We start from the raw sequence: 26,153 nt of genomic DNA, 5'->3' as shown, positions 1-26,153 counted from the left end.
CACAACTTTATTCCTCTGGTGACAGCAACTCCTTCCTCCTCAAATGGCTTAATGTCCTTTAGAATAATAATATTGAGAACTACAAGAAAAATTAGAGTGATAAAAACCATAGCATATCAGACTGAGAACATAAAATGTCAAAGGTAAAAGGGACCTTATAATCATAGAACTATAGGACGTTTAAACAGGAAAGGGCCTTAGCACCATTGAATTCAGCTCCTTCATTTAGGCACTATCTCGAACGCTAAAATAAATAAATAAATGAATGAACAAGCAAGTAAATAAATAAATAAACGGCTAGCATATAGCACTTACTGTGTCCCAAGCACTGCGCTAAGCGGTTCACCATTATTATCTCATTTGATCCTCACAACAACCCTGGGAGATAGATGTAAATTCTACAGATGAGGAAACGGAGGCAGATAGTTTTATGTGACTTGCCGAGGGTCACACAGCTAACGTGTCTGAGGCCAGATTCCAAGTCTGGCTCTCTATCCGCAGTGCCATCTTGCTGCCCTTGAAATAGAATGCCAGACCTGTCAAGAAGACTTGAGTTTGAATCATGCTCTTAGATACGTATTAGTTGTGTGACCTTGGGCAAGGCACTTAACCTCTCACAATCTCAATTTCCCCATCTCTAAAATGGAGGTTATGATAGCACCTGCTCCACACAGTTATTGTGAGAATCAAGCAAGATTATATGTGTAAAGCACTTTGGAAGTCTTAAAGCCCTATAGAAATATTAGCTATTCATCTTATCTTACAGATGAGGAGGTGATTTGCTCAAGGTCCCACTCTTAGTTGGTGACATAGTCAAGACTGAAAGAACCAAAACACAAAGCTCAACCGTAACATCTTAGGCAACATTAATAGGAGCTGAATGAAGGAGCTTATTGTCTGTTCCATTGTACTCTGTCTAGTTGTGGGTGCTCTGTCTCAAAAGGGACATTGGCAAGCTGGAGCTTGTCAGGGGAGTATGACTACCATCATGAGCAGAACTTAAAGGCATGCAAGAGGAGACTCCTGTCATAAGATCCATGAGGGCGTGGACCACATCTTATCTGACTTTGTACTTCCCCATATTGCCTAGCTTTAATGCTCTGTATGCAGTGGTGCTTCTGTTTTTGGAATGGGGTGTGGAGATAGTCAAATAAATTAGGGATATTTCATTTGGAGAAGAAAAGATTTGGGTGGGAGATTGATTGCTATCTTTAAGTATCAGAATGGCTGTAATGTGGAGAAGGGACTACCCTTGTTCTGCTTGGACCGGGGGGGGGGGGGGGGGGGGGGGGGGGGGGTGGGGGGGGTAGATCTGGGGCTAATGGGTGGAAGATACTGTAAGGCAGATCTTGGTTTCATATGAGAACTTGATATAAATTAGAGCTGTCCAAAAATAGAATGGACTCTTCTCTGGAAAGAATGCATCCTCCTGTCACTGGAGGTCTTTAGCAGAGGTCAGATTACCAGTTGTTGAAGTTATTGTCGATAATAGTCATGATTTGAGTTGGGAATAGACTAGATGACCCCTGAAATTCTTTTCATTTCTCAGTGTATGTTATGAACCCAGGGCTCCTGATTTCCAGGTCATCCCTCTTCCCATTATATCTCTTTTTGGAGTTGTTAATTTTAGTATTATGTACTTTTATGTCATTGATGTTTTTACATTGTGACAGAGCATTCAGTGAACCATGTAATTTGTCAGATGAGAGCAGCATGAAGAGTGTTAAACTTTGTTTTAGGAGATCTGGGTTTGAATCCTGGTCCTTACATTTGATAGCTGTGTTCTTAATTCTCTTGTCTTAAAGGGACTTGCTTAGCTGTATGTTTCTAGGGAGGCCTATTACCATTGAAACCATCAAACGGAGCAGAAACCCATTCCTTAGGAGTTCATTTGAAGGGGAACCCTGGGTTTAATGCAAGAGTGGAATGATGGAATGAGCTAGCCTAGCTATGTGGCTGGGCAAATCACTGGCCCTTTCTGGGTTTCAATTTCCTCACCTGCAAAACAAGAACAGTGTACATCCCACCTCCCTTTGTGAATCTTAAAGCCCAGAATAAAGGTGAGCTAATATTATAATTATTATTTGTTACTAGTATTGGATTTAGAGTCAGTGGAATTTTCTCGGAAGCCTCCACACCTTGGTAACCCTTGGAAGAACAGCCCTTTAATGAAGACATGGAGATAATTCATAGTTATCCCTTTGGATAGGGATTCAAACCACCACTTATCACTAAATATAAAGGCTAAAGGAATTCTCTTACATGTGCTTGTTAAAGCACTCTATCTTTCCACCTCATTAGCGAATTGTAAATGCTAATGAATTTTGAGAGGGTGGGAAACACTGGGTCTCAGTTTCCTTGGAAACATGTGGAGAGCATTTGCTTTATGAGGTGCTATACCTGTCTCAAAAGTGGGCTGTTCAAAGAGCTTTGATATATTCATTCTTGTATGTTGATGTGTGAATGTGAACAAAGACAGTGTAGACCAGTGGAGATAGGCGCTGCTTTCAGAGGTATCATTCCCCTCTAGTTTCTATAGAAACTACCAGCACCAACCAGCACCAAGTAGACTGATGTGGTGCTTCAATTATTTTCACTTATGCAACCATAGTAACATTTCCTCTAGCCACAGGCTTAGCCTTGCCTGCTGTAGCTTTCCCAGGAGACAGCTTTCAAAAGCAGCCATTCAGCCAAAAATGTTATGCAGAGGAAAGGACACTGGATTCGTACACAGAAGTTTTGGGTTCACCTTCTGGTTCTGCCACCACCTAGCTGTGTGACCTTGGGCAAGTCACTGCATTTCTAAGATGGAGATGATGACACTTGTACTGCTTTCCTTGCCAGATTGTTGATGGTATGAAATGGATGTAAAATACTTTAGTAGTACAAAATATAATGTAATGTAATAGTATGTAATTCCTACTTCAGGGGAGGGATGGGAAAAAGGAGGCTGAGGCTAATGGATCCCTGAACCTCTCAAGTTCTGAGCTACAGTAGGGCAAAAGCCAATGAAGTGTCTGTCTGTACAAATATGGTGACCACACTTCCTACTCCCCAGCCCCCCATGCCCCCAGGGGAGGGTCACCAGGCTGCCTAAGGAGAGATGAACCAGTCCAGGGTAGAAAAAAAATAGCAAGTTAAAACCTTTGTACTGATCAGTACTAGGGTTGGGTCTATGAGAGGCCACCATACTTCCAACCTGAGTGAAATAGGGAGACCCAATTTCAAAATAAGTAATTAATATATTATGTCAGTTGTAGATCAACTGACATAATTTACTATCTTTATTAATAATTAAATATTTTATAAAATTTTTTATTAGTATTCTGTAATGGACAGGTACTGTATTGAGGTTCAAAATAACCGTGTTTGATTGAGTCCAGGCTCAGCCACTTATTGTGTGATCTTGAACAAGTCACTTTTCACATTTCTGGAGCTCAGTTTCCTCCTTTGTAAATTGAGATAGTTGGATGAGATGATCTCAAAGAACTTTTCAAACTTTGAAGTCCTATAATTCCATGCATATTATTACAGTAGCAGATTTACAGTGTTAGGGGACCCTAACAAATATATCATGATCTATTGGTTGGTTTTGAAGTTTGACTTGATCACTTGCTTAAGAACATGTGCCTCTGCTGTCCCCACTCCTGACATTTATCCATTTTGTCAGCAAACATTTAGTGTGCTAGTGTGATGTATTCCTGTGTTCAGCAGTGGTGATACAAAGATGAATTCCTACCCTTAAGGGTTTATAATCTATTAGAGTTGTGAGACATGTATGTATATGTGTGGTGTGTGTGTGTGTGTGTGTGTGTGTATATATATATATATATATATATATATATATACATATATATATATATATATATACATGTTTTATATATTTATATATAATACAAGATGGAAAATGATGAAATGGTCAGAGGTCAGAGAGGGATAAATCATGGTTAGGTGAGGAAGAACAAGGAAGATCTCATGGAAGATGTAGTAGCTATGCTGACCCTTGAAGGCAGAAAAGGATTTCAGTAGCAAGATGTATAATAGGAAGACCATTCCAGCTTTGGTGGACAATTGTGTGTGAATAGTGGAGAGGCTCACCAAGTGCTCTGAGAACATGCTCTAGCGTGGCATGTGTGAAGGGGTATCATATGAAATAAGGCCAGAAATTTAATTCAGTAAGCACTTACTGTTAATACCTACTGTGTGCCAGGTGCTATCTTAAGTACTGCAGAGTCTCCTTCAAAGAACTTGCGTTCTAGTAGGGCAGAACTATGTGCACAGATAAGAAAATGCAAACTATTTAAAAAGTGAATCTGGTACAGGGGAAGCAGCACTAACAACTACTGGGAGGGATCAGGAAAGGTCCAAGCACCTTGAGGTCTTTCCTGATCCCCCAGTCAAAATGTTCTTGGAGACATCTGATAGCCTCAAATGTCAGGCTGAGAAGTTGGTATCTTAATCTTCAAGTCATGGGGAATCTTCAGCAGTGACATCATTTGCTTTGTTCCCCAGCAGCATTGCAGAATGAATAAAGCACTGGTTTTGGAGACAGAATGCCTGATTTTAAGACCCAAATCCATGTGACTGTGGGCACATAATTTCTTCTCACTGGGACTCAGTTTCCTTATCTGTAAAATGAGGGGCTTGAATTGGATGATCTTTTAGCTCTAGAACCTATGATTATGAGAGATCTTGGTAAACAAAAATAACTTCTTAGTGAACATGGTGGACCCATGATGTCAGTGTCTTTTATCTGACTGTGTCCCTATATTTGGATCTGATGGAGAGGTCATTTATTTATTCAGGACCACTGAATCTCAGATTTGGAAGGGTCTTTGGAGGTTCACTTCCAACCCTAACCTGGCTGAGAGTCCCTTCTACAGAATATCAAGGTGAGGTACTGAATTTGGTTCTTGTTCTTTCTTGGGCATTCATTTCCCATCTTTTTTCTTCCTCCATTGAAAATCTTTTCTACCTTCATCTACATTTTCAGTAAAATCTTTCTGATCTTTCCCAGATTAAAATGATCTCTTTCTGAATCCACTCATGACAATCTATTTGACCTTCCCTTTATATTTCCCCCTTATATTATATAGTTTCATATGCACCTCATCTACTAGACTATATGCTTCTTGAGGGTAGAAACTATGATTTTTTTATCTTTGTCTTTCTTCCAGTGCTGAATATATTACACTACACATAATATTTTAATAAAAAATTGTTGAAATAATTTGAATGTGGAATCACTTCATTTCTGAACTTGAAGGGAACTTGTCCCATAGGATTTAGTCTTAGAAGGAACCTTAGAGATCATCTGTCTCAACCTACTTGTTGCTATTATATTGTATTTTATCTATGAAGAAATTGAGGCCAAGAGGGTTGAAGTGACTTGCACAAGGTCACATAGGTAGCAAGCAGAGCTGAGATTCAATTCCAGGTTTTCTGACTTCAGATTAAGTTCTCTTGCCACTACTCAGATGTCCCAATCCAGTAGTCTCCTCTACTGTCTGGATGACGAGGGGCAGTACACTTGTGCCTGTGATGCATGGTCTCATCTTTACTTTGGAGGTTGATTACATCAAAAAAGCCTTGCTTATCCCTCCCTACCCTCTCATCTCCTTCGCTTCCCATCTCCTTCCTTTCTCCTTCCCTTCCCTTCCCTTCCCTTCCCTTCCCTTCCTTCCCTTCCCTTCCCTTCCCTTCCCTTCCCTTCCCTTCCCTTCCCTTCCCTTCCCTTCCCTTCCCTTCCCTTCCCTTCCCTTCCCTTCCCTTCCCTTTCCCTTACCTTCTTTTTCCCTTTTTCTTTCCTCCCTCCCTTCCTCTCCTCCTTCTGCTTCTTCAACTTTTCCCACTCTTCCTCCTCCCAATCTCAATCAACATAGAAGTTTTAACCTGCTGTTTCTCCAATCTGGGCCAGTTCACCCCTCCTTAGACAGCCTGGTTGCTCTTCTTTCCTAGAAGCTCACTATACTTGTGCCAGACATAGTGTGGACAGTTGATTGAGTTTAGCTCTGCAGAAACTCAGAACTCAGTTGCTCAAGTGATCTGCCAGCCTTACCTCCTCTGGTAGCAGGAATTACAGGTATGGGTAATTGTGCTTTGTCCACCGTATTCTATTCTAACAGAAGTTCACACAGTAAAGGCTTGGAGCAGGAGGTGCTGAACATAACCCCTTGGCTGCCACCTTAATTTAGGTCATGAGTTCAGCCATGGAAACAGAGCAGAAGACTCACTGGGCTCTGATCTCTATGAGGATGAAGTCTGCCAAGCATTCTGCTGTGTTCCATGATCTCTGTGGGGACAGGGACTATGTCTGATCAGATCTTTGTGTCTTCCTTAGCACCCTATACTATGTATAGAACTCTGTGTATAGTAAATCATTAATAAATGTTTGTTGAATTGAATTACCTATAAGGATTGTGCCTTATCTAAACATTAGATTTCTCCCTCAGTGTCTAGAATAAGGCTTTTTAAAAACTCACTAGCCACTTCAAATGTCTATTGAATTTGAAACAGTCATTAAAGAAGCAAAACTTAGGATAATTTCTTTATTTTCCACTTTTGTAGGAATTCTTTTTTATCTGCTGCTGGTTTTTTATTTAAGTTTGAGCTGTCCTGATTAGTAAGTGAATGCAAACTTTCTAATCCTTTAACATATATCTGGGCCTAGAACATGCTTCATATGCATCTGCCCCAGTGAAGGCCTGCTGCTGCCATACCCCTCCATTTAGCAAGATCACATACTTCATGGATGATGAGTTGTCTAAGCTGTTTTGTTCTTCTCGCTGTTCTGTCGATTTGTCTTGGTTAAAATTCTCTAGGAAGTGATAATAGTCTATATTGCTCTATGTCCTTTTATCCATTTTTCTACATCAATAGTTTGTTTAAATAGGTCAGATTGGAGTTATTCTTTAGTCTTATTTGTATCAATTTTTATCTTTATTTCAACAAGCTGATGGTCCAAATGCATATAAATAGCAGACTTGGAAATGACACCACCATTGGTATACCACATGATTGATTCCTGTAATAATATAATCGGTTTCATTTTTCATGATGGTCCTTGGCATTTGCTGTGCTTAGCACCTTCCAACTATTTTTTGAATAAAATATTAATGATATATGTAGTCTACAAGCCTTTGCCTCTTTTATGTCTCATATAAGTAACCAACAATTACAGTATCTTTTGACTAATTTTGAGTATCTTATCCAATTCTTTATAGAATTTCTCTGCCTCTTATACTCTGCACCTACTAGTGATGCATAATCTCCAATTATCTTCATAGTGGTCTTTTTGAAAATGAGTATCTAAACACTATAATCTGAAGTGATCAGGTATCCCATGAAATGATGCCTTTGGGCACACGATAAAACCTACTCTGCCATCTCCTTTGTTTGCTTTCTAAGGCGAACCTGTGAACCCTTTCTTCCATTTTGTTACAACTTCCTTTGGTATTTTAGTTTCATTTACAGTGAGAAGGTCAAGATTAATATGATTCAGTTCTCTAGTACAAGAGATCTTAACAAATAAAAATGAAAGTGTTATTTCTTTTTTTCTTTTTTTTTTCTGGTGAGGCAATTGGGGTTAAGTGACTTGCCTAGGGTCACACAGCTAATGTCAAGTGTCTGATGCCAGATTTGAACTCAGGTCCTCCTGACTCCAGGGCTGGTGCTCCATCCACTGTACCACCTAGCTGCCCCGAAAGTGGTATTTCATTAGTTTCTTTTGCAATCCTGTGTATTTGTTTTATGCATTTAAAAGCGTTATTCTGAGGAGTCCATAAGCTTCACCAGCATGCTAAAGGGAGTCTAAAAAATTAAAAATCCCAAAGCAGTATGTCCTCTGCTTGGACAATGGACAAAGACCTCACCTTTAAAGTAAAAACAGCTAAATGGTAAACTATTCTTATGATGTCCATATTATTGATTTCCATAGAATGATGCAGAAATAGTAAATTCCAGGTGAATGATTCCACCTCCAAAGAGCACTGCTCTTCCCATAATTCACTTAACTCAGCTCCTCTGATTCCATCCCCCTGAGAAGTTTGCCATCAGCACCTCAATAACAGAATAGTTCCAATGCCCTTCCTGTCAGGATGTTTGCTAACAGCCAAATTAAATTAGCAAATGGGAAGAGTCATAGAATTGTGTAAAGAGGGAGCTGGCAGGCACCTCTGCCTGGGATTTTATCTTGTGAGGAGAAAAAAAAATGCCAAACAAATGCTCTGTATTATAAACCTTGCTACAGCTAGTTCTGCAGCCTATTGGTACCTAGTGAGATTTGCCATATATTGATTCCATGTGGGAATAGAAACAAGAAACAAAAATTGTTTTTTGTTTACTTGCTTTTATTACTATTAAATTTTAAATGTGGTTCTCATTGTTCATTCAGAAATCTTTGCTTTCTGAAGGCAATATACCAAATATCCTTTATTTGCTAAAAGATCATTACTTTTAAAAAATGTTTTATAGATATCTTTTGTTTTTCCATTACCTACATTTCCCAGCATATTAGTACCCCTTCCCCCTGCCCTTCCAGGAAAGCCATTCCTTATAACAAAGAATAAAAATGAGAAAGTAGCAATAATTTTCCAAAACTAATCCATATATCATCCAAGTCCAACATTATATAAAGTGTTTAACTCTCATAGTCTCTCACCTCTGCAAAGAAAGTGGAGCACATTTCATATCTTGTGTTTGAAGCCACACTTGGTCATTATAATTTCATAGCATTGAGTTTTGTTTGTTTTTCAGTTGTTATTCATTACATTTATGTAATCATTGTGAATATAATTTTCTTGGTTTTCATCATTTTATTTTGCATTAGTTTAGCTGAGCCTTCCCATCTGTTACATTCTTCACATTTATTCGTTTATTTATTTTAGTGAGGCAGTTGAGGGTAGGTGACTTGCCTGGAGTCACACCGCTAGGAAGTATCATGTGTCTGAGGCTGGATTTGAAATCAGGTCCTCCTGACTCCAGGGCCGGTGCTCTCTCCACTGCGCCACCTGGCTGCCCCCACATTTATCATTTCTTACAGTAATATTTAGTTATCTTGTGCACTACAATTTGTTTAGCCATTTTCATTTGATGAACATTTACTTTGTTTCTAGTTCTTTGCTGCCACAAAATGAGCTGCCATTTTTTTTTAGGTGTATGGAAATCTAGAATCACAGAATGTCAACAAATCAATAAACATTTATGATGTGTTTACTGTGTGCTAGGCAATGTGCTACAATGCCAAAAGAGACAAAAGACAGTCCCCAAGGAGCTCACGGTCTAATGGGAGAGTCAACACGCCAACAACTATGTGTAAATGAGATACATAGAGGATAAACTGGAAATAATTTTAGAGGGAAGGCACTGAGACTAAGGAGTGTTTGGACAAACTTCTTGTGAAAAGTGAATCTTTAGCTAAAGGAAGCAGCCGGGGAATGCAGAAGTTGAAGATAAAGAAAGAAAGAATTCCAGGCATGGGGGACGGTCCGTAAAAATGCACAGCATTGGGAGACGGAGTGTTGTGTGAGTGCTGTTTGAGGAACAGAAAGGAGACCAATGTCACTGATCACAGAGTATGAGGAGAGAATTAAAGTCTAAGACTGGAAGGATAGGAGGAGGCCAGGTTATGAAAGGACTTTTAAAAACCAAAGAGAAGATTTTATATTTGATCCAGGAGGCAACAGGGAGCCACTGGCGTTGATTGTGTGGGTTGCGTGTGACCTGTACTTTATGTAGGAAGATCAGTTTGATAGCTGAGTGGAAGACAGACTGTGTGGGGAAAAGACTTGAGGCAGGGAGACCAACCAACGGGCTATTGCAATGCTCTAGTTTTGTCTTGTGAGGAGAAAAAAAATGTCCAAAGTGCTCTGTATTGTAAACCTTGATAAGTTCTTGAGCCAGCATAGTGTAGCATCAGAAGAAAGAAGAGGACGTATAAGAGATGTGTCAAAGTTAGATATCTCAGCATTCAAAGAGATCTTTAAAAATCATTGAAGTATTTTCTAATAATGAATGGCAAATTTTTATCATCCAGCTAATATGGAAGCCAATTCTGCTTATCATCGGTAATATTTCATAAAGTCTCAATGTTGGAAGGGATTTTTACAGACTAACTCATTGAAGCCAACATGCAGCATGTATGAACACGTAGAGGTAAAATTTCTAAATAAATGAAATTTTCTAACTGAATAAAAGTATAGAAATCACATGAATATTCTATGAAGTATGGGGATTGGTCACTATAAATGAAAAAAGTAGAGATTAAGTTGTATGAATATGAAGGAAGGATTAGAGGGTATATGGAATGGAAGTAAGCACCTGTTAAGATGTAGTTGGTATAGCCCAAATAAGAGGTGATGGGGCTCTGAGCCAGGACGGTGATAGTGGAGATGGTAAGGAGGAGACTGATACAAGAGGTGTTTTGGAAGGAAAATTGACAGATCTTGGCAAGATGTGGAGGATGAAGGATGAACACATTCAAGATGCCACACGAGAATACGATTCTGTTATACTTAGAATGTGGAGGGAGATTGCCAGCACACTAAGCAGATGCTCCCTCATCTGGGTAGTGGAATTTCTGTCCAGGATCCTCTCCTCTTTCTGAAAACCTGTATGTAATTTGTGTGTGTTGTTTGACAGGTAATCAAAGTCTACAAAGCTTCAGTCCAGCAAACCTTAGATATCCTCTTTCTTCGTGGTGGAAACGAGTTCCTGAGTAGCACAGACTCTGTAAGTCGGGATTCTGCCGATCGCACCATCATTGCGTGGGACTTCCATAGTGCCGCCAAGGTCTCTAATCAGATCTTTCATGTAAGTCACATGGCCACTTTTCATCTTGGAGAGTTTGATTCTCCCAAACATGACCTGGGCTCTCCTGACTCTGCATTTTGTTTTGCATGGATTCTTGCACTTGGAATCTTACCCTTTGTCTCTGGAATTCTTTTCAATCCCCTGAAGCCCAATTCAAATGTTATCCCCTTCCCAAATCTCCCCTTCGGTAACAAACTTTCTTCTCAGGTCTCATATAGCACTTGGTACCTTAGGTGCATTTCTTATGTGTCATTGTTTTTTGTGTGCATCATATCATGCTACTAGGCTTTGAGGTTGGGGACCCTTTATCTAAATTTTGTGCCTTCCTTGCATGGAATATAGTGCATTGCACACTGTAGAGTCTATTAAAGTGTTTGATGAGTGGATGCAAGCTAAGAATGAGAATGAGCTTTTCAATAACTTGATCTCTATGAGTTTATTCATAAAATAAATGTTTATTAAACCCCTATTGTGTTTGGTGCCCTGTATTAATGTTAGGCTGTGATTTTAGGATAAATAAGATTTGTTCCTTTGCTCAAGGAACTCCCAGGCCAGTTGTGGAAATGAGCTAAGTATAATGAAAATTAGATTATGATAATTAGATGTGATAAGAGGAGTGACAAAATACTGTGAGATTAGTTGAGGGAGAGCTCACTTTGAGCTAGGAGAGGGAATGATCAGGGAAAGCATCATGGACAAGATGGTATTTAGGTTGGACTTTGAGGGATAGGTAGGATATCAAAAGGTAAAAATGGAGGGACTTTTGGGTATAAGGAACAAATCAGGCAAATACTTTCAAAATAGATTTTTATTGATATATATTTTAATTTATATTATACACACACACACACACACATAATTTAATTTATTTATTTTTAGTTTTTAACATTCACTTCCATAAGATTTTGAGTTTAAAATTTTCTCCCCCTCTACTACCCTTGCCAAGACGGCAGTGTGCAATCTGATGTAGGCTCTACTTATACATTCACATTAAGCATATTTTCCCATTAGTCATGATATAAAGAACAATTAGAACTAATGGGAGGAACCATGGGAATGAAGCAATAAAACAAAAAAAGAAAGGAAAAGGAGAGCAAATAGTATGCTTCCATCTGCATTCAGACTCCATAGTTCTTCCTCTGGATGTGATGGTATTTTCCATCGTGAGTCTTTTGGAGTTGTCTTAGATCCTTGCATTGCTGAGGAGAGCCAAGTCTATCAAAGTCAGTCATCGTACAATGTGGCTGTTACTGTTATTGATATATTTTGTTTTAACATCTCTTGTATGCCCTCCCTTCCCCCCTCCTAAAGAGCTACAATGAATAACTATTTTAAAATTTTATAACATAATTATTTTTTTTTAAAAAAAGGACAAGAAAATCAGCAAAACTGATCAGTACATCAAAAAAAAAAACCAAAAACTGATCTTATATGTAATGTTCCCCACTCATGTACCTCAACCTTCCCTATCCCTTTTCCTTCCCCCATATCTGTGCAAAGTACAGGGGAGGTGTCTTCCCATATCATTTCTTTAGGGCCAAGTTTGTTTTTTGTAATTTGCAGCATTCATTTTCGGTTGTTTTGTGCTTCTCTTTATGTTGTTGTGGTCATTGTGTATTGTTTTCTTGGCTCTGCTTGCTTTTCACCAGTTCATGTAAGTCTTTGCATGATAAGGAAATACTTTTTAATAGTAGTTGTCTTCTCAAGTCATTGCAGCAGAATGGATAGGAGAGTGTAGCAGAGTGGATAGGTAGTGGCAGAATAGATAACATGGTAGCAGAGTAGATGGGGACAGTGGTAGAGTAGATAGGACAATGTGGAAGAGTGGGTAGGACAGTGACAGAGTGGATAGAACAGTGTAGCAGAGTAGATATGTTGGTGGCAGGGCAGAGAGGAGTGCTAGACCTGAAGTTAGAAAGACCTGGCTTTGAATCCTGCCTCAGACACTTACTAGTTGTATAACCCTTAGCAAGTCATTTTTCCTGTCTAGATCTCAGTTTCTTCATCTTTCAAATGAAGGGACCAGACTCACTGACCTCCAATGTCACTTCCTGCGTTAAATCTCTGATCCTGGGAGCAGACACATTTGTGATTGGTGGTCCATTAACTTCTTCTCAGTGAAGTATGAAGCTGTGCTTATGTGCTGACTTAATATAGGACTTTGAGACGTTCTATTTGTGTCAGTGAAATGACATACAATAGAAAGAGTGGTTTTAAAAAGCATTTTCAATGATTTAGTGACTATAAATGGCAGTATCATTCAGCCTTGTTTCCGAAGTATTTCACCAATAGTGCGAGCAATTGGGAAATTGTATACTGCTGATTGCTGTCTTCTCTGACTAACAAAGTCTTAGAATGTTAGAGCAGGAAGGAAGCAGAATCATGGCAGAGCTAGGATCATGGGTTTAGAGCTAGCAGGAACCTTAGAGATGGTCTAGCCCAGCCCCCTCACCCTTCAGATGTGCTCACTGAGGTCTAGAGAGTTCAAACATCAGCTACCTAGTGAGTGGCAGAGGATAGTGAGTAAGTTCAGGTTATAAATCCAGGTTCTTTGTCAGAAGGGATCACAGAAAATAGAACTTCAGGTTTAGAAGGAATTTTAGTCTATCTAATCTAATGTCTTCATTCTGCTAAGAAGTAAACTCCATCCCAGAAGAGTACAGATGGCTTGCCCAGAATCATATCCTGAGTTGGTATAGGTGCAGGACTATAGTATGAGTTTCTTGATTCCTGATTCAGTGTACCCTGCTGCTTCCCCTCATCTAGACTTGCCAGAGAGAAATTCATCTCTTCTATTCTTCACACTTGCTTTAAGTACTTCTGTAGTCATAGAGGCCTGACATGTAAGGAAATCACATCCTCAAACTTTTAAACTTTTGCAACTGTGTACAGCTGAAGCAACCCTTTGCCAGCGTAGTATGCTAGAAAGAGGTTTGATGTTTAAAAAGCTTCAAGAGATGTCATTTTGGGGTAATTTAATCCTTTTATTAATAAGGTTAGCATGTTATTAATAAAAGAAGTCAGTGGCACACTCGAATGCCAAAGACTCCTCATGGCGGTAGGCTCACAGTTTATATGCCTTTGGAAGAACAGGTGTTCCTGAGAGTAGCAATCAACTCTGACTGGTTAACAATTAATGAGAAAATGAGTATTATAGTGAAAGATGGGTTTTATTCCAGTGAGGGTCTTTCTTGAGGTGTGTAACTTGTATCACTCAAGTCTTAGTCAAAGAAACTTATCAATTTCCATATCACCTATCCAACAAATGGGATAATCCACATTTTCCAAGCCCTGTCAGAATAAACATAATGAGCAAGAATCTGCCCATTAGCCCAAACTTAGAATTCTTTTAAACTGTTTTTGATTAGGTCTTTGGTCTGGGTAAATCTTTGAGAAAGATTTCCCACACTGATTTCTGGATGAGGAATTAGAAAAGGGGAAAAACCTTGGTCCAGATTCAATAATTAGTTATTAATACAAGAGAGAAATAATCATTTCTCTCAGAGGACTGGCCTTGGAATCAGGAGACTCAGGTTCATGTCTTCGTTTTGCTTTTTGCTAGCTGGTAGACTGGCTCCCATAGGATCTTAGAGCCAGAAGACATCTCAGAGGTCATCTAGTCCAACTCCAGTCTGAAGTGTGAATCTCCTCTATTACATCCCCACGGCAACCCCTCTGAAGTGGCCTGAAGGATAGAATGTAGTGGGAAGGGAGCAGTGGACACATAGAAGAATTGGGTTTGAAATCAGCCTCTGATAGCTGTATGTCTGTCCCCACATTGAACCTCAGTTTCTTCATCGTTAAGATGGGAATAATGTTTATTATCCCATACTCACTGCTTGATATGCTTATTAAGTGAGATGGTGGGTGAGCCGTGTAAGTTGTAAAATGCTTTGTTCACGGGTTATAATGATAACACATAAGATTTAAGAAGTCATTCTCACCCCGAGGTTGGCTGTGCAAGTATTATTCTCTTCATTTACATATGAGGAGGCTGAGGGCCGGAGGGAGGTTGTGTGATAGTGTCCAAGGTCGCTTACAAGGCTCAGCTGAATCTTGAACTCAGCCCTCTTAGTGTTGGATGTTGCTTAAGGAGATATTTGTTAAGTACCTGCCGTTTGCCTACCCCTGTGCTTAGTATTATGGGAGACAGACAGACAGACAGACAGAAAGGGGACCTGGCCCTTGACTTTAGGGAGCTCACAGTCTAATTGCAGAAATAGGAGTCACGGGAATCACATGAGAGCTCTGTAAGGCATTACCTTAGGATGTGCTGAATTGTGTGATCTGCAAATAGTATAAAACACTTTTCTTTATTCCTATTCCCTGTGAATTTTTAGGAGCGGTTTACCTGTCCTAGCCTCACCCTGCACCCAAAGGAATCTCTTTTTGTGGCCCAGACAAATGGAAACTATATGGCATTGTTTTCAGCACTGAGGCCATACCGGATAAATAAAAGGAAACGTTATGAAGGACACAAGGTATTTATTAATTTCTCCCTTTATTCTCCTCAGTGAACCATCAGAACCATTTTCCCAAAGGACTTACATTTCATAATTCATCTTAATTATGATGACTTATATTGGAGCTTGCACGCCACTGACTTTAATTATGGGTTTTCTTTTCTCAAATTTTCTTTTTAAAAAATTATAAAATTGACCAACATCAGCAAACATGAACATTTCCACATACAATACAAAGAACAGAAAGAGAGAATTATGGAAAACTGAATATCTGTTATGTATAGTTATTTTTAAAAGTCTATGTCAGATTTAACACAGTAGTAACACCACTGCCCTGCTTTCTGTGTCCCCTTTGAACATCATCCTGCTCTCCTCTGTATGTTTTCTAAATGTCTCTTTGACACTCTTTTATTTTTATTTTTGTATCACTATTACCACGCCTTACCACTTCTCACAACTCTTCCTTTTCCCTTGCCAGAAATAAAAGCCTTCTCTTGTAATAATTAAGTATAGTCAAGCAAAACAAATTCATTCATTGGTTGTGTCTGAAAGCGTATGACTCACTTAGCACCTCAAGGCCAGCCATCCCTGCCAAGAAGTAGGAAACGGTTTAATAAGGCTTTTGCAGTCCTGACTGGTCATACAGTGATCCAGGTTCTTAAATCTTTACAGTGTTGTATTCATTGCAGAAATTGATCTCTTAATTCTCCTCACCTCACTCTGTCTATACACATTTTCCTGATTTCCCAATCTATCTCTTTTGTCATTTCTTTTGGCACAGTAATATTCCATTATATTCAGAAGCCATAATTTGTCCAGTTATTTCTTAATTGATGGGCACCCACTTTGTTTCTGGTTCTTTGCTGTAACAGAAGGTGCTGCTATAAATATTTTTGTTCATGTGGTTCCTTTCTTTCTTTTCTTTGGTGACTTAGTAGATGAGAATGCTGGGCCCAGAGTCAGGAAGACCTGCGTTTTGAATCCTACCCCAAACACTACTTCTGTGATGCCAGGCCAAGTCAGTTAACCTCTGTCAGCCTCAGTTTCCTTATCTGTAAAATGGGTATGATAATAGTAACTACCTCACAGGGCTGTTGTGAGAACACAATGAGGTGACATACATATGCATACATACATACAAACGTATGTGTAAAGCACTTTGCAAACCTTAAAATACTATATTAATCTTACAGTTTGCCTACTAGTGGTATCATTGAGGCAATGAATTAGTGACTTTTGGGGTATAGTTCCAAATTGCTTTTCAGAATGGTTGAACCACTTCCTAGCTCTACCAGAAGTGCATTGGAAATTAGGTTTATACCAAAATTCTATGCCATATACCACAATGAGCTCTGAAGGCATAGGTCATAAAAGAGGAGATACCATTTATAGATCAGCTCCTCTAAATATGCCTGTCTTCCCATGTTCCCTCCAATGGTTGTCATTTTCCTTTTTTGGTCATCATTGTTAATCTGTTAAGGAAGAATTTTAGAGTTGTTTTAGTTTGCATTTCTCCTCTTAGTGATTTGGAACATTTTTTCATATGACTTTTGATAGTCTATTTTTCTTCTTTTGTGTGTTCATATCCTTTAGCATTTACCTGTTAGGGGATAGATTATTCCTGTTCTTATGTATTTACATATTCATGTGTGCATGTAGGATATTAGACCTTTTTCAGAGAAATTTGCTGTAGAAATTATTATTATTTTTTTACTATTTCCCTTATAATTCAAACTGCATTGACTTGGTGGAAGAACATCAATTTTACAGTCAAAATTATCCATTTTACCTTTTGTGCTCTATTTCATCTCTTGTTTGTCAAAAATGATTCTTCTATCCATATCTGTGAATGGGGTATCTCTTTCTCTTCTAATTTCTTAATGCAATAATCTTGTATATTTCTAGAGTTCATTGGGGTACATAGTATGATATTTTGGTGTAAATCTAATTTCTGCTGGACTGCTTTTCAGTTTTCCAAACAGCTTTTGTTGAATAGTGAACCTTTACCATGGAAGCTGGTGTGCTTGTTTTTATTATTGAACATTATGCCAGGATATTCAATTGCTTCTGGGATTCGAATCCCTAGTTTGTTATACTGATCAACTTTTCCATTTTTAAAAACAATATCATATAGTTTAGCTGACCACTGTTGTGTAATATAGTTTGAGATATGATGCTGCTAGGTCTCCTGCCTTCCCACATTTTTTCATTATTTTTTCATTTTTCATTATTTCCCTTAAGATTAAATTTCCAGATGAATTTTGTTATTTTTTTCTAGGTCTATAAAATAATCCTTTGGTAATTCAGTTGGTAGGACACCAGATCTCTGGAGTGATTTAGGTAACAGTGAATTACAAGAAAACTGAGACAGTAAAATAAGAGTGTCAGGAGATTTTAGTGTCCCTTTCTAAGTTTTAGGCTAATCTAACAGAAAGATAAACAAAAGGGAAAATATAGAATTGAATGAATTGTGGGAGAAACTAGAGCAAAAAGACTTATAGCATCTTCTAAATGGGATTGCTAAATAATATACACATCCCTCAGCACCACATGGAACTTTTATAAAAATTGGCCATGTGTTAGGGCATAGACATATTGCAAATAAATGTAAAAAGGCAGAAATAGTGAACATATCCTTTATAGACCATAATGCAATGAAGGTAATAATCAATTCAGGAATACATAATCTCTAAGGTCCCATCTGTTCTATGATGCTAATAATATTACTATCCCCATTTTACAGATTAGGAAACTGTAGTTTTTATGGAGGTCTTGTCCAGTGGCAGAACCAGAGCTTAAATCCAAGTCATGTGTGTTAAAAATTTGTTACTCTTTCTACCATGATATGGTGCCTACCTGTCAGGCATATCTCAAGTAAATACAATGTTATAGGGGACAGTTTATTCCACTGAACAGTATTATAAATGGGATGGCAAGCAGACTGGTACTTAGGGGAGTTAATACCACGGGGGCTCAAGTCCTAATTTTGACCATCAGCAAACGTACAATTCACATATCAGGCAATTGACTGAATAAAGTTATGAAGGAATTTTTAGATGTTAAATAGGGTTTGGATTTAATGTATTAATGGTGTTGCTGTAAAATTATATTGATCATGTTATAAGAGAGAATTCAGTGAAGGTGAGTACATTGAGAAATATTTTTTAAAAATGATGAACGGCATCAGTAAATTTATTTTTTTAAATGGCATTGGTCTGAAAGGTGGCTATTCCATGTATGGTGTTGCTGCTGCTACTGCTGCTGCTGCTGCTGCTAATTCACGTTCTACAGAACTTTAAGGTTCACAAAGCACTTTTCCTTACAACAATGTGAATTGTCGGTCAATATTCATTTTACCAGCGAGGAAACTGAGGCCCAGAGGGATTAAGGGACTCATCTTAGATCTCAGAGATAGTGAGAGTCAGATCTGACAATAATAGACAACTGAGCTTGAATTCAGGTCTTCTGCCACAGTGGATAGAGTGCTGCTCCTGGAGTCAAGAAGATCTGAGTTCAAATGTGACCCAAGATACTAGCAGTTTAACCTTGGGCATGCCACTTAGCCTCAGTTTCCTCATCTATAAAACAGGGATAGTGTTAACACTTAACTTCCCAGAGTTGTTGTTGAGGATAAAATAAATTGTGGTGTTTATAATGCACTTTGCAAACCTTAAAGCCTTACATAAATGCTGTTATTAGTATTATGAAATTAGTATCATAGAACTGTTAGTATTCTATTATGAACATTATAAAAATTAGTATTTTGCATCCAACTGTGCTGCTTCTCGCCTATATTTCAGTGTATTCCTTGTCAGCTTACATTGTCTTTTCTTTCCCACCATGCAGGTAGAAGGCTATGCTGTGGCCTGTGAGTGCTCTCCGGACGGGGGCATTTTAGTGACTGGCAGCGCTGACGGCAATGTCTTTTTCTACAATTATCATAACCCAAAGATCATTTGTACTTTTCCTGCACATAGTCATGCATGTGTTGGCACTACGTTCCACCCACTTCTTTCCTCTGTTCTAGCAACATGTGACTGGAGTGGGAAGATTAAAGTCTGGCAGTAAAGGGAGACCTGTGTGTGTGTGTGTGTGTGTGTGTGTGTGTGTGTGTGTGTGTATGTATGTGTGTGTGATTTTTTCAAAAAAGAAGCTGGTCAAGCCTCCAGGGGCACTGAAGCACTGTGGTTGTCTCACAGGGCTGTTGGAGTATTGGGAGATTTTTTGTTTTTGTTTTTGTTTTTTTTGGTTGTTTTTGCTTTATAAATAATTCATGAGTAAATATTTAGTGGTGCTTATTAAAGAATCCTGACTTGGAGTTAGAAGATATGGGTTGAATTCTAGCTCTGCCATTTACTAGCTGTACACCTTGAACAAGTTATTTCAGTTTCATTCAACAACCATTTATCTTAGCACCTGATATGTAAGGCACTGTACTTGGTACTGAGGGAGAAGAAAGGGGAAAAAAAATGGCACCCTCCTTGTTCTCAAAGGATTTTTTGTTCTTGTGAGAGGTACACAAATAAGAGCAGCTAAGGAAGAGGAGGGTTTGCTGGTAGAGAGAACCAAGATGTGCAGGTGGGAAAGGTTTTGGGTTTTTGTTTGTTTGTTTGTTTGTTTGTTTTTGGGTGGTGAGGGATAAATAAGTATGACATGATGTGGAATGTAATAGAGCACATTTTGGACCTCAGTTTCTTAATTTATAAAATGGAGATCTTCATAATTATACTACCTGCCTGAAAAGATTGTTGTACATAAAGTCTTCTGTGAATTATAGAAATGGGAGTTAGAACTATTATTATTATAGAAGTGTTTTAGTCAATAGATAATGAGACAGGAAAGGAAATGTGTACAATTGAACTAGCGTCATGGGGATAGCCTTGGATGTGGGAGTCAGTGGACCTGGGTTCTATTCCTGACTCTACTATATATTACTTTTATGAGCTTAAATTAAAATTATTTAGTTAATTATTACTTACCTGAGCTTAGACAAGTCATGGGTCTTAGTTTCCTTATTTATAATATGAGATATTTGAGGGCTGGCTTCAGAGAAGGATCGAGAAAATATACCTCCCTCTCTTCTTTGTAGACGTGGGGGACTATGGGAATTAACTAACTACCCATTTGCATGTAAGCTCTGTGGGAGTATCAGTTTATTTTTGTGCCTCTAGCACCTAGAATGGGACTTAGGTTTCAAGCTAGGTGCTTATTTATTGATTGATTGAGGAATATCATATACCAAGTCAGAAGTGGTTGATGTGTTGATTTTACAGATTTTACAGAATTATTTTTTTTTCTATTTTAATCTACTACAAAGAATGACCCACTAGCTTCAGGGTTGTGATAGGTAGAGGGATATATTTAAAAATAAAGGTGATATAAACAAAAAATATAAAAATAATTTAAAATCCACATCTTCAAAATTAATACTAAAGGACAAAAAAGAAAATAAAGATGTAGGTTTTTTAAAAATGAGGAGATTGACCTGGACCATCTCTAAACCTGGGGACATTAGCCTGCCTACTCAGCTGATTTCAGCCACAAATGTATAAGTGTCAAGATTGATCACTTCACTAAGTACTTTCATATTCAGTGTCTCTTTTGGCTGCACACCAGCCCTATGAGGCTAAAAGGGAATGGTCGCTTTCCTTATATTTTTAAATAAGGAAATTAAGGCTCAGACACATGAAATAAATGGAGTAGACTGTATCAGAAGGTATTGAGTTCCCTCTAACTAGAAGTCTTCATGCAGATTCTGTTGGAAATGTTGCTGAGGGGATTTATGATTCAGACAAGATTGGGACTAGATGTCTTCTGAGGTGTCTTCTAGTTTTGAGATTTTGTGATTCTAAGTGACTTGGCCACAGTCACATGTCATAAGTAGCAAAAGCAAGATTTGAATGTGGGTTTTCTAACACCTAGTCTAGCGCTTCTTGCCCTCTCTCCTCTCTCCTCTCTTCTCTCCTTTTCTCTGCCCCTCTCCCTCTAACCTATAGTATTCATATGGCCTCTCAAATGTAGGACAATGGAATTTAGATCTGGAAGAACCTTAGAAGTTGTCTAATCCAACCCCCTTGTTTTATATGGAGCAGAGCTCTAAGGCCCAGGTTAAGTGATTTGCCCACAGTCATTCAGGTAGCAAGTTGTAGAGTTGGGATTCAAACCCAGGTCCTTTAACTTTAAATCCAGGGTTCTTTTTACTGTACTAGTGAAGAAAATAAAGACATATAATAGCAACACGTACAGATGCACTCAGGGATTTAGGGAAAAAAATCTGTCAAGAAAAAAAATGAATGTATACATAGTGAGGATATAATAAGGCAGCAGAAAATCTATCTGATCTTAATTTGGGATTTCACAACTTTTTCTGTGAACTCTTATAATATCCCTCTAATGAGTCTCCTTCCCTCCATGCCCCCTTCCCCAGACCATCTTCACATTTGCCAAAATGGTCTTAATACATTGGCCTCACCATGTCATTCTTTTTGCTCAAAAACCTTTACTGAAGGGGGCAGCTAGGTGGCGCAGTAGATAGAGCACTCACCCTAAAGTCAGGAGGATCTGAGTTCAAATTTGGCCTCAGACCAAACATTTGACACTTACTAGCTGTGTGACCCTGGGCAAGTCAGTTAATCCCAATTGCCTAAAAAAACCCCCAAAAACCCTTTTACTGGTGATAGTCTATTGGAAAAGATTATAAGTTTTCCTCAGCCTGCCTTTTAAGGCCCTCCACAGTGTGGTTCTGATGTAACCTTCTTCATGAATGTTTCCTGATCTTGTTCTATCATCTCCCACTATTTGTACATTCACTCAAGCTATCCCCATGCCAGAAATACTCTCTATTCCTCACCTTTACAAACCTACCTATCCTTTTCTCTCCACTTAGATCACTACCACCTCTATTCAGATCCATCCCCTCTCAACTAACTTCCTCAATGGTTTTTCCGCCTCCAGTCTTTCCCCTTTCCAATTATACTTCCCATAGTTGCCGAAGTGACATTCCTGTGGACTGACCATGTAGCTCATCTGCTCATGAAGCATCAGTGGCTTCCTGTTGCCTCTAGGATAAAATAAAGACTTCTCTATTTGGCATTTAAAACCCTTTTCAGTTTAGCTACAGTCTATCTTTCCAGATTTAGTTCATATTCCTTCTCCCTACTCCCTTCCCCTCATCATTATGTATGATACATTCCAGGCAAACTGTTCTAATTGTTCCACTACAACTTTTACTGAAGGTCTTTCCTTTTTCCTTCCAGTTGTTAATGCTAACCCCTCCCCACCCCATCCAGAGCCCCTCTCCCCAAATTACTTTGTATATATTTTGTATGTAAGTACCTGGGTATATCTTTGTTTCTGTATTTCTAGCACCTAGTACAGAGACTGGAAAATAGGTGCTTAATAAATATTTGTTAACTTGAACTCAATTTCTGTCTGATGAAATCCTTCTCTTTCTTCAAAGTGCTTTTCAAGAACCAGCTCCTCCTCCCTGACCCCACCCCAGACAACAAGGCTTTCCTCACTTTCCTAGATTGCTTTGTATAGTTCTCCACTCTGCACTTATAGATAGCTTTTATCACACTTAGTTGTGTACATCTGCTCTAACCTCCTTCTCCCCAACACGAAGCACAACGCCAGGCACATAGTAGGCATGTAATCCATGTTTGTTGAATTGAATAATTGAATCCCTGGTTCTGGGTCAAAAGATAATTTTCATCAGCAAGAAACCCCACTTGTCTTTACCAGAGCAAGGTCTGCCCAGAGGGCAGTGACACGATTACTGATGGGATATGCCTATAATTGGAAGTTGTGCTGCAGGCATTAACCTTCTTTCTCTCGTGTGTCTGTTTGGGTTTTGTGACATCTAATGATTGTGGGAGATTTGTCACCAGCTGCAAAAATTCTCTGTAGCTGCTTGCTACCTCTGGGGAAACCCATGCTATCCAGTAGGAAATGTTTTGCCCTGATTTCTTGGGACATTTTCCATGTGATTGATTGCTAGGTGACACTACATTAGGAGCATTACATGTAGAGATAGCCTCTCACCAGCTGGACTATCTCCACCATAAGTAGTATTCATTCATTCATTTATTCCTTCATCCTTCCATCATTCATTCCTTCATTTAAGTACCTCATCGTTGAGGACTTTAGGCAGAAGCTTAATATTGTAGAGGGGATTCCTATTCAGGGAAGGATGGGATTAGATGTTCTCTGAGGTCCTTTCAAGCTATTAGATTCTTTGATTGAAAAAAAAAAAGACAAAGATCTGAATTGGAACCCTTTGTATGGGCTATTCTGGGCTATTTCCTGAAAGTAATAGTTTCCTAATTGGTGTTCCTACCTTGAATTTGATTCATAGAATCACAGAACTTCAGGGTTGGAAGGCAACCTGCTGAAATATATACTTGGAAAAAAAAACATTTTTTTCTATAACACATCTGACAAGTGGCCATCCAACCTTTGCTTTAAGACCTCTAGGGGAAGCCACTGCCTCCTGAGGCTGCCCATTCCACTAATTAATAGAATAACTATTAACTAATTAATAAATAAATATTTAATTATAACTAGTGGATAACTAATTAATAGATAATGAATTAATAGAAACTAATTAATAGCTCTGTGACCAGAGCTAAACAAAGTGGAAAAATAAAAATTAATAGAAAAAAAATTATAATGTTAAATCTAAATTTGATCAAAGCTGAGCTTTAGGATGATAGCTGTGTGACCTTGGGCAAATTACTTCCTTTCTTTAGGCCCCAGTTTCCTCTTCTTTAAAATGAACTAAATGGGGACAGCTAGGTGGTACCTGGCACCGGCCCTGGAATCAGGAGGACCTGAGTTAAAATCTGGCCTCGGACATTTTATACTAGCGGTGTGGCCCTGGGCAAGTCACTTAACCCTGACTGCCTCCCCAAAATAAATAAATATAATGAACTAAATGATCAATAATTGGTAATATTCTTTCAGCTCCAGCAGTCTGGAGAGGCTTCATGGTGTAGGAAAAGAACATCAGGTGTGGAGTTTGACGACCTGGGAGTCAAATACTAGCTGTGCTGTTTATTACCTGCCCCACATTGCTTCTCTGGGACTTAGTCCCTTCATCCATAAAAAGGAAGACTTGGCCACTTCCAGAAGGTCTTTAAGATTCCCATCCCAGTCCCCCCCCCCAAAGACTTTAACTAGGATTCTAAGGATCTTGATCCACATTAAAATGCACATAGTGTATAAAAGCTGCTTCTACTTTGTCATCTCCCATCCCTCCTCCCTGTAATTCCAGAGAGCAAACACTGAAGTTAAATAGGATGATTGGATGCCCGAGATATGTTCAGAGCAGCTTGCTATTAACATAGACAAGGAGGCTTGCATAGCCAACAGCCCTCAGTTCTGGGGACCTAATGTGTGGATGTAGAAAGATAATGAGCTCTTCTATTTTTAGCTGCTAAGAGTTACTGAATGGGAAAAAATAAGAATAATAAAACACATCAAACCTAGCCAGAAAAAAAAGGGGATATCCACAATTTGGGATCTTAAGATACTAGGGATTCACATGCCTTAAGGCAGTAGCAATCTAACATCTCCAATTCCAGAGGAAGCTGACATACAGATCCTGTCCTTGAGAGAGCTGTAATGTTTAGAAGGAGGTTGATGTACATTTACTCAAATATAACACATCTGCAGCCCACTATTTCCTTCTTGTTGGCAAGGCATCAATGGTTGGGCTTTTGTGAAATCTCCCTGGGGGCAAGCCTTCAGAATACCCTCTCCTCCCTCTCCTCCTTCCACCCTCCTGGTCTTGTTCCCCCTCCCCCCCATGAGTCTCACTTTCTGTAGTTAAAATGAATAACTGGACAAGATTTCCTCCACATTCTTATCTTTATTGGGACATAGCCACAGAGCCAACTCAGAAACCACACAATGAACCAAAAGGAACCTTAGAATAAAGGATATCATAGCTGGAAGAGGCATTAGAATTATCAAATTCCATTTACATATAGAATTGTGAAAATATTTATATCATATATAACTTATGTAAAAGTTATAAAACTCTGAACTAGAGTTGGGTGGGACTTTAAAGACCATCTATGTCTGTCCCTGCCCTCTGCCATCATTTTCAGGGAAAGTGACTTGCCCAGGACAAAGCAGGCCATTAGTGACACAATTAGGAATAAAAACTAACTCGCTTGCCCTGGTGAACTTTTAATTTTTCCACTTTGTTTAGCTCTGGTCACAGGCCCAACAGGGTACTTTCTGGTCATCTCCATGCCATGTGCCACCCCCCTCCCCCATGTGTTGTCTTTCTATATTAGAACGTAAGTTCTTTGGGGGCAGGGAATATCTAGCTTGCTTGTATTTATATCTCCAGTGCTCAGCACAGTGTCTAGAACATAGTAATCATTTGATAAGTGCTTTTTAAAAAAAATCCACTCACTCGCTCAGACCTAGTCAAGTCTATCTAGGGCCCTTTCCGTAGTGCTGCAGTATTTGATGGGGGCAGGCTAATGAGTGCACATGATCTGTCTCCAGGGAATTTAACAGCCTTCTTTGATGTGGAATCTTAATAGCACTGACATTTCTCTGCCACAGTCATCCATTAATCTGCTGAACAAACAATTCCTCAGCACCTGAGTCAGACCTTGTATTTAAGAGTTGTGAGGTATAAAGAAGGAAGTCCCCATCCTTAAGGAGGATATAATTGAAAAATGGAATATGCCTTACTTAAGAACTCTAGAAGATTAGTGCTTTCATAGGTGTAGGCTTTCCCTTCTTGCAGGCTCAGTTTTATGAGTTGCTGTGGCCAAAGAAATCCGTCCCCAAGGTGGCCAACTTTTCAGTGGTGTTTCCCTCCCTCCTAGTCTTTTTACTCCTAGTCTTTTGCCAGAGTTA

General features: G+C 38.9%; 1 protein-coding gene across 4 annotated transcripts in view; it reads left to right on the top strand.

The window, feature by feature from the left end:
• The window catches only part of WDR25 (WD repeat domain 25), a 253,945-nt gene extending 231,249 nt beyond the window's left edge, over nt 1-22,696 (top strand). For all 4 annotated transcript variants that reach the window (XM_021007340.2, XM_078150417.1, XM_078150416.1 and 1 more), the window contains 3 exons: nt 10,639-10,809; nt 15,150-15,290; nt 19,119-22,696. In XM_021007340.2, coding sequence (XP_020862999.1) covers nt 10,639-10,809; nt 15,150-15,290; nt 19,119-19,340 — 534 coding nt within the window. In that variant the 3' untranslated portion in view covers nt 19,341-22,696. The remainder of the gene's footprint in view (nt 1-10,638; nt 10,810-15,149; nt 15,291-19,118) is intronic.
• The last annotated feature ends 3,457 nt before the right edge of the window (nt 22,697-26,153 follow it).

This window comes from Phascolarctos cinereus, unplaced genomic scaffold (assembly GCF_003287225.1).
Source record: "Phascolarctos cinereus isolate Bilbo 61053 unplaced genomic scaffold, phaCin_HiC Scaffold_2;HRSCAF=192, whole genome shotgun sequence".
Lineage (NCBI taxonomy): Eukaryota > Metazoa > Chordata > Mammalia > Diprotodontia > Phascolarctidae > Phascolarctos > Phascolarctos cinereus.
The sequence above is the reverse complement of the archived record's forward strand: the minus strand, read 5'-3'. Positions and strand labels throughout refer to the sequence as shown.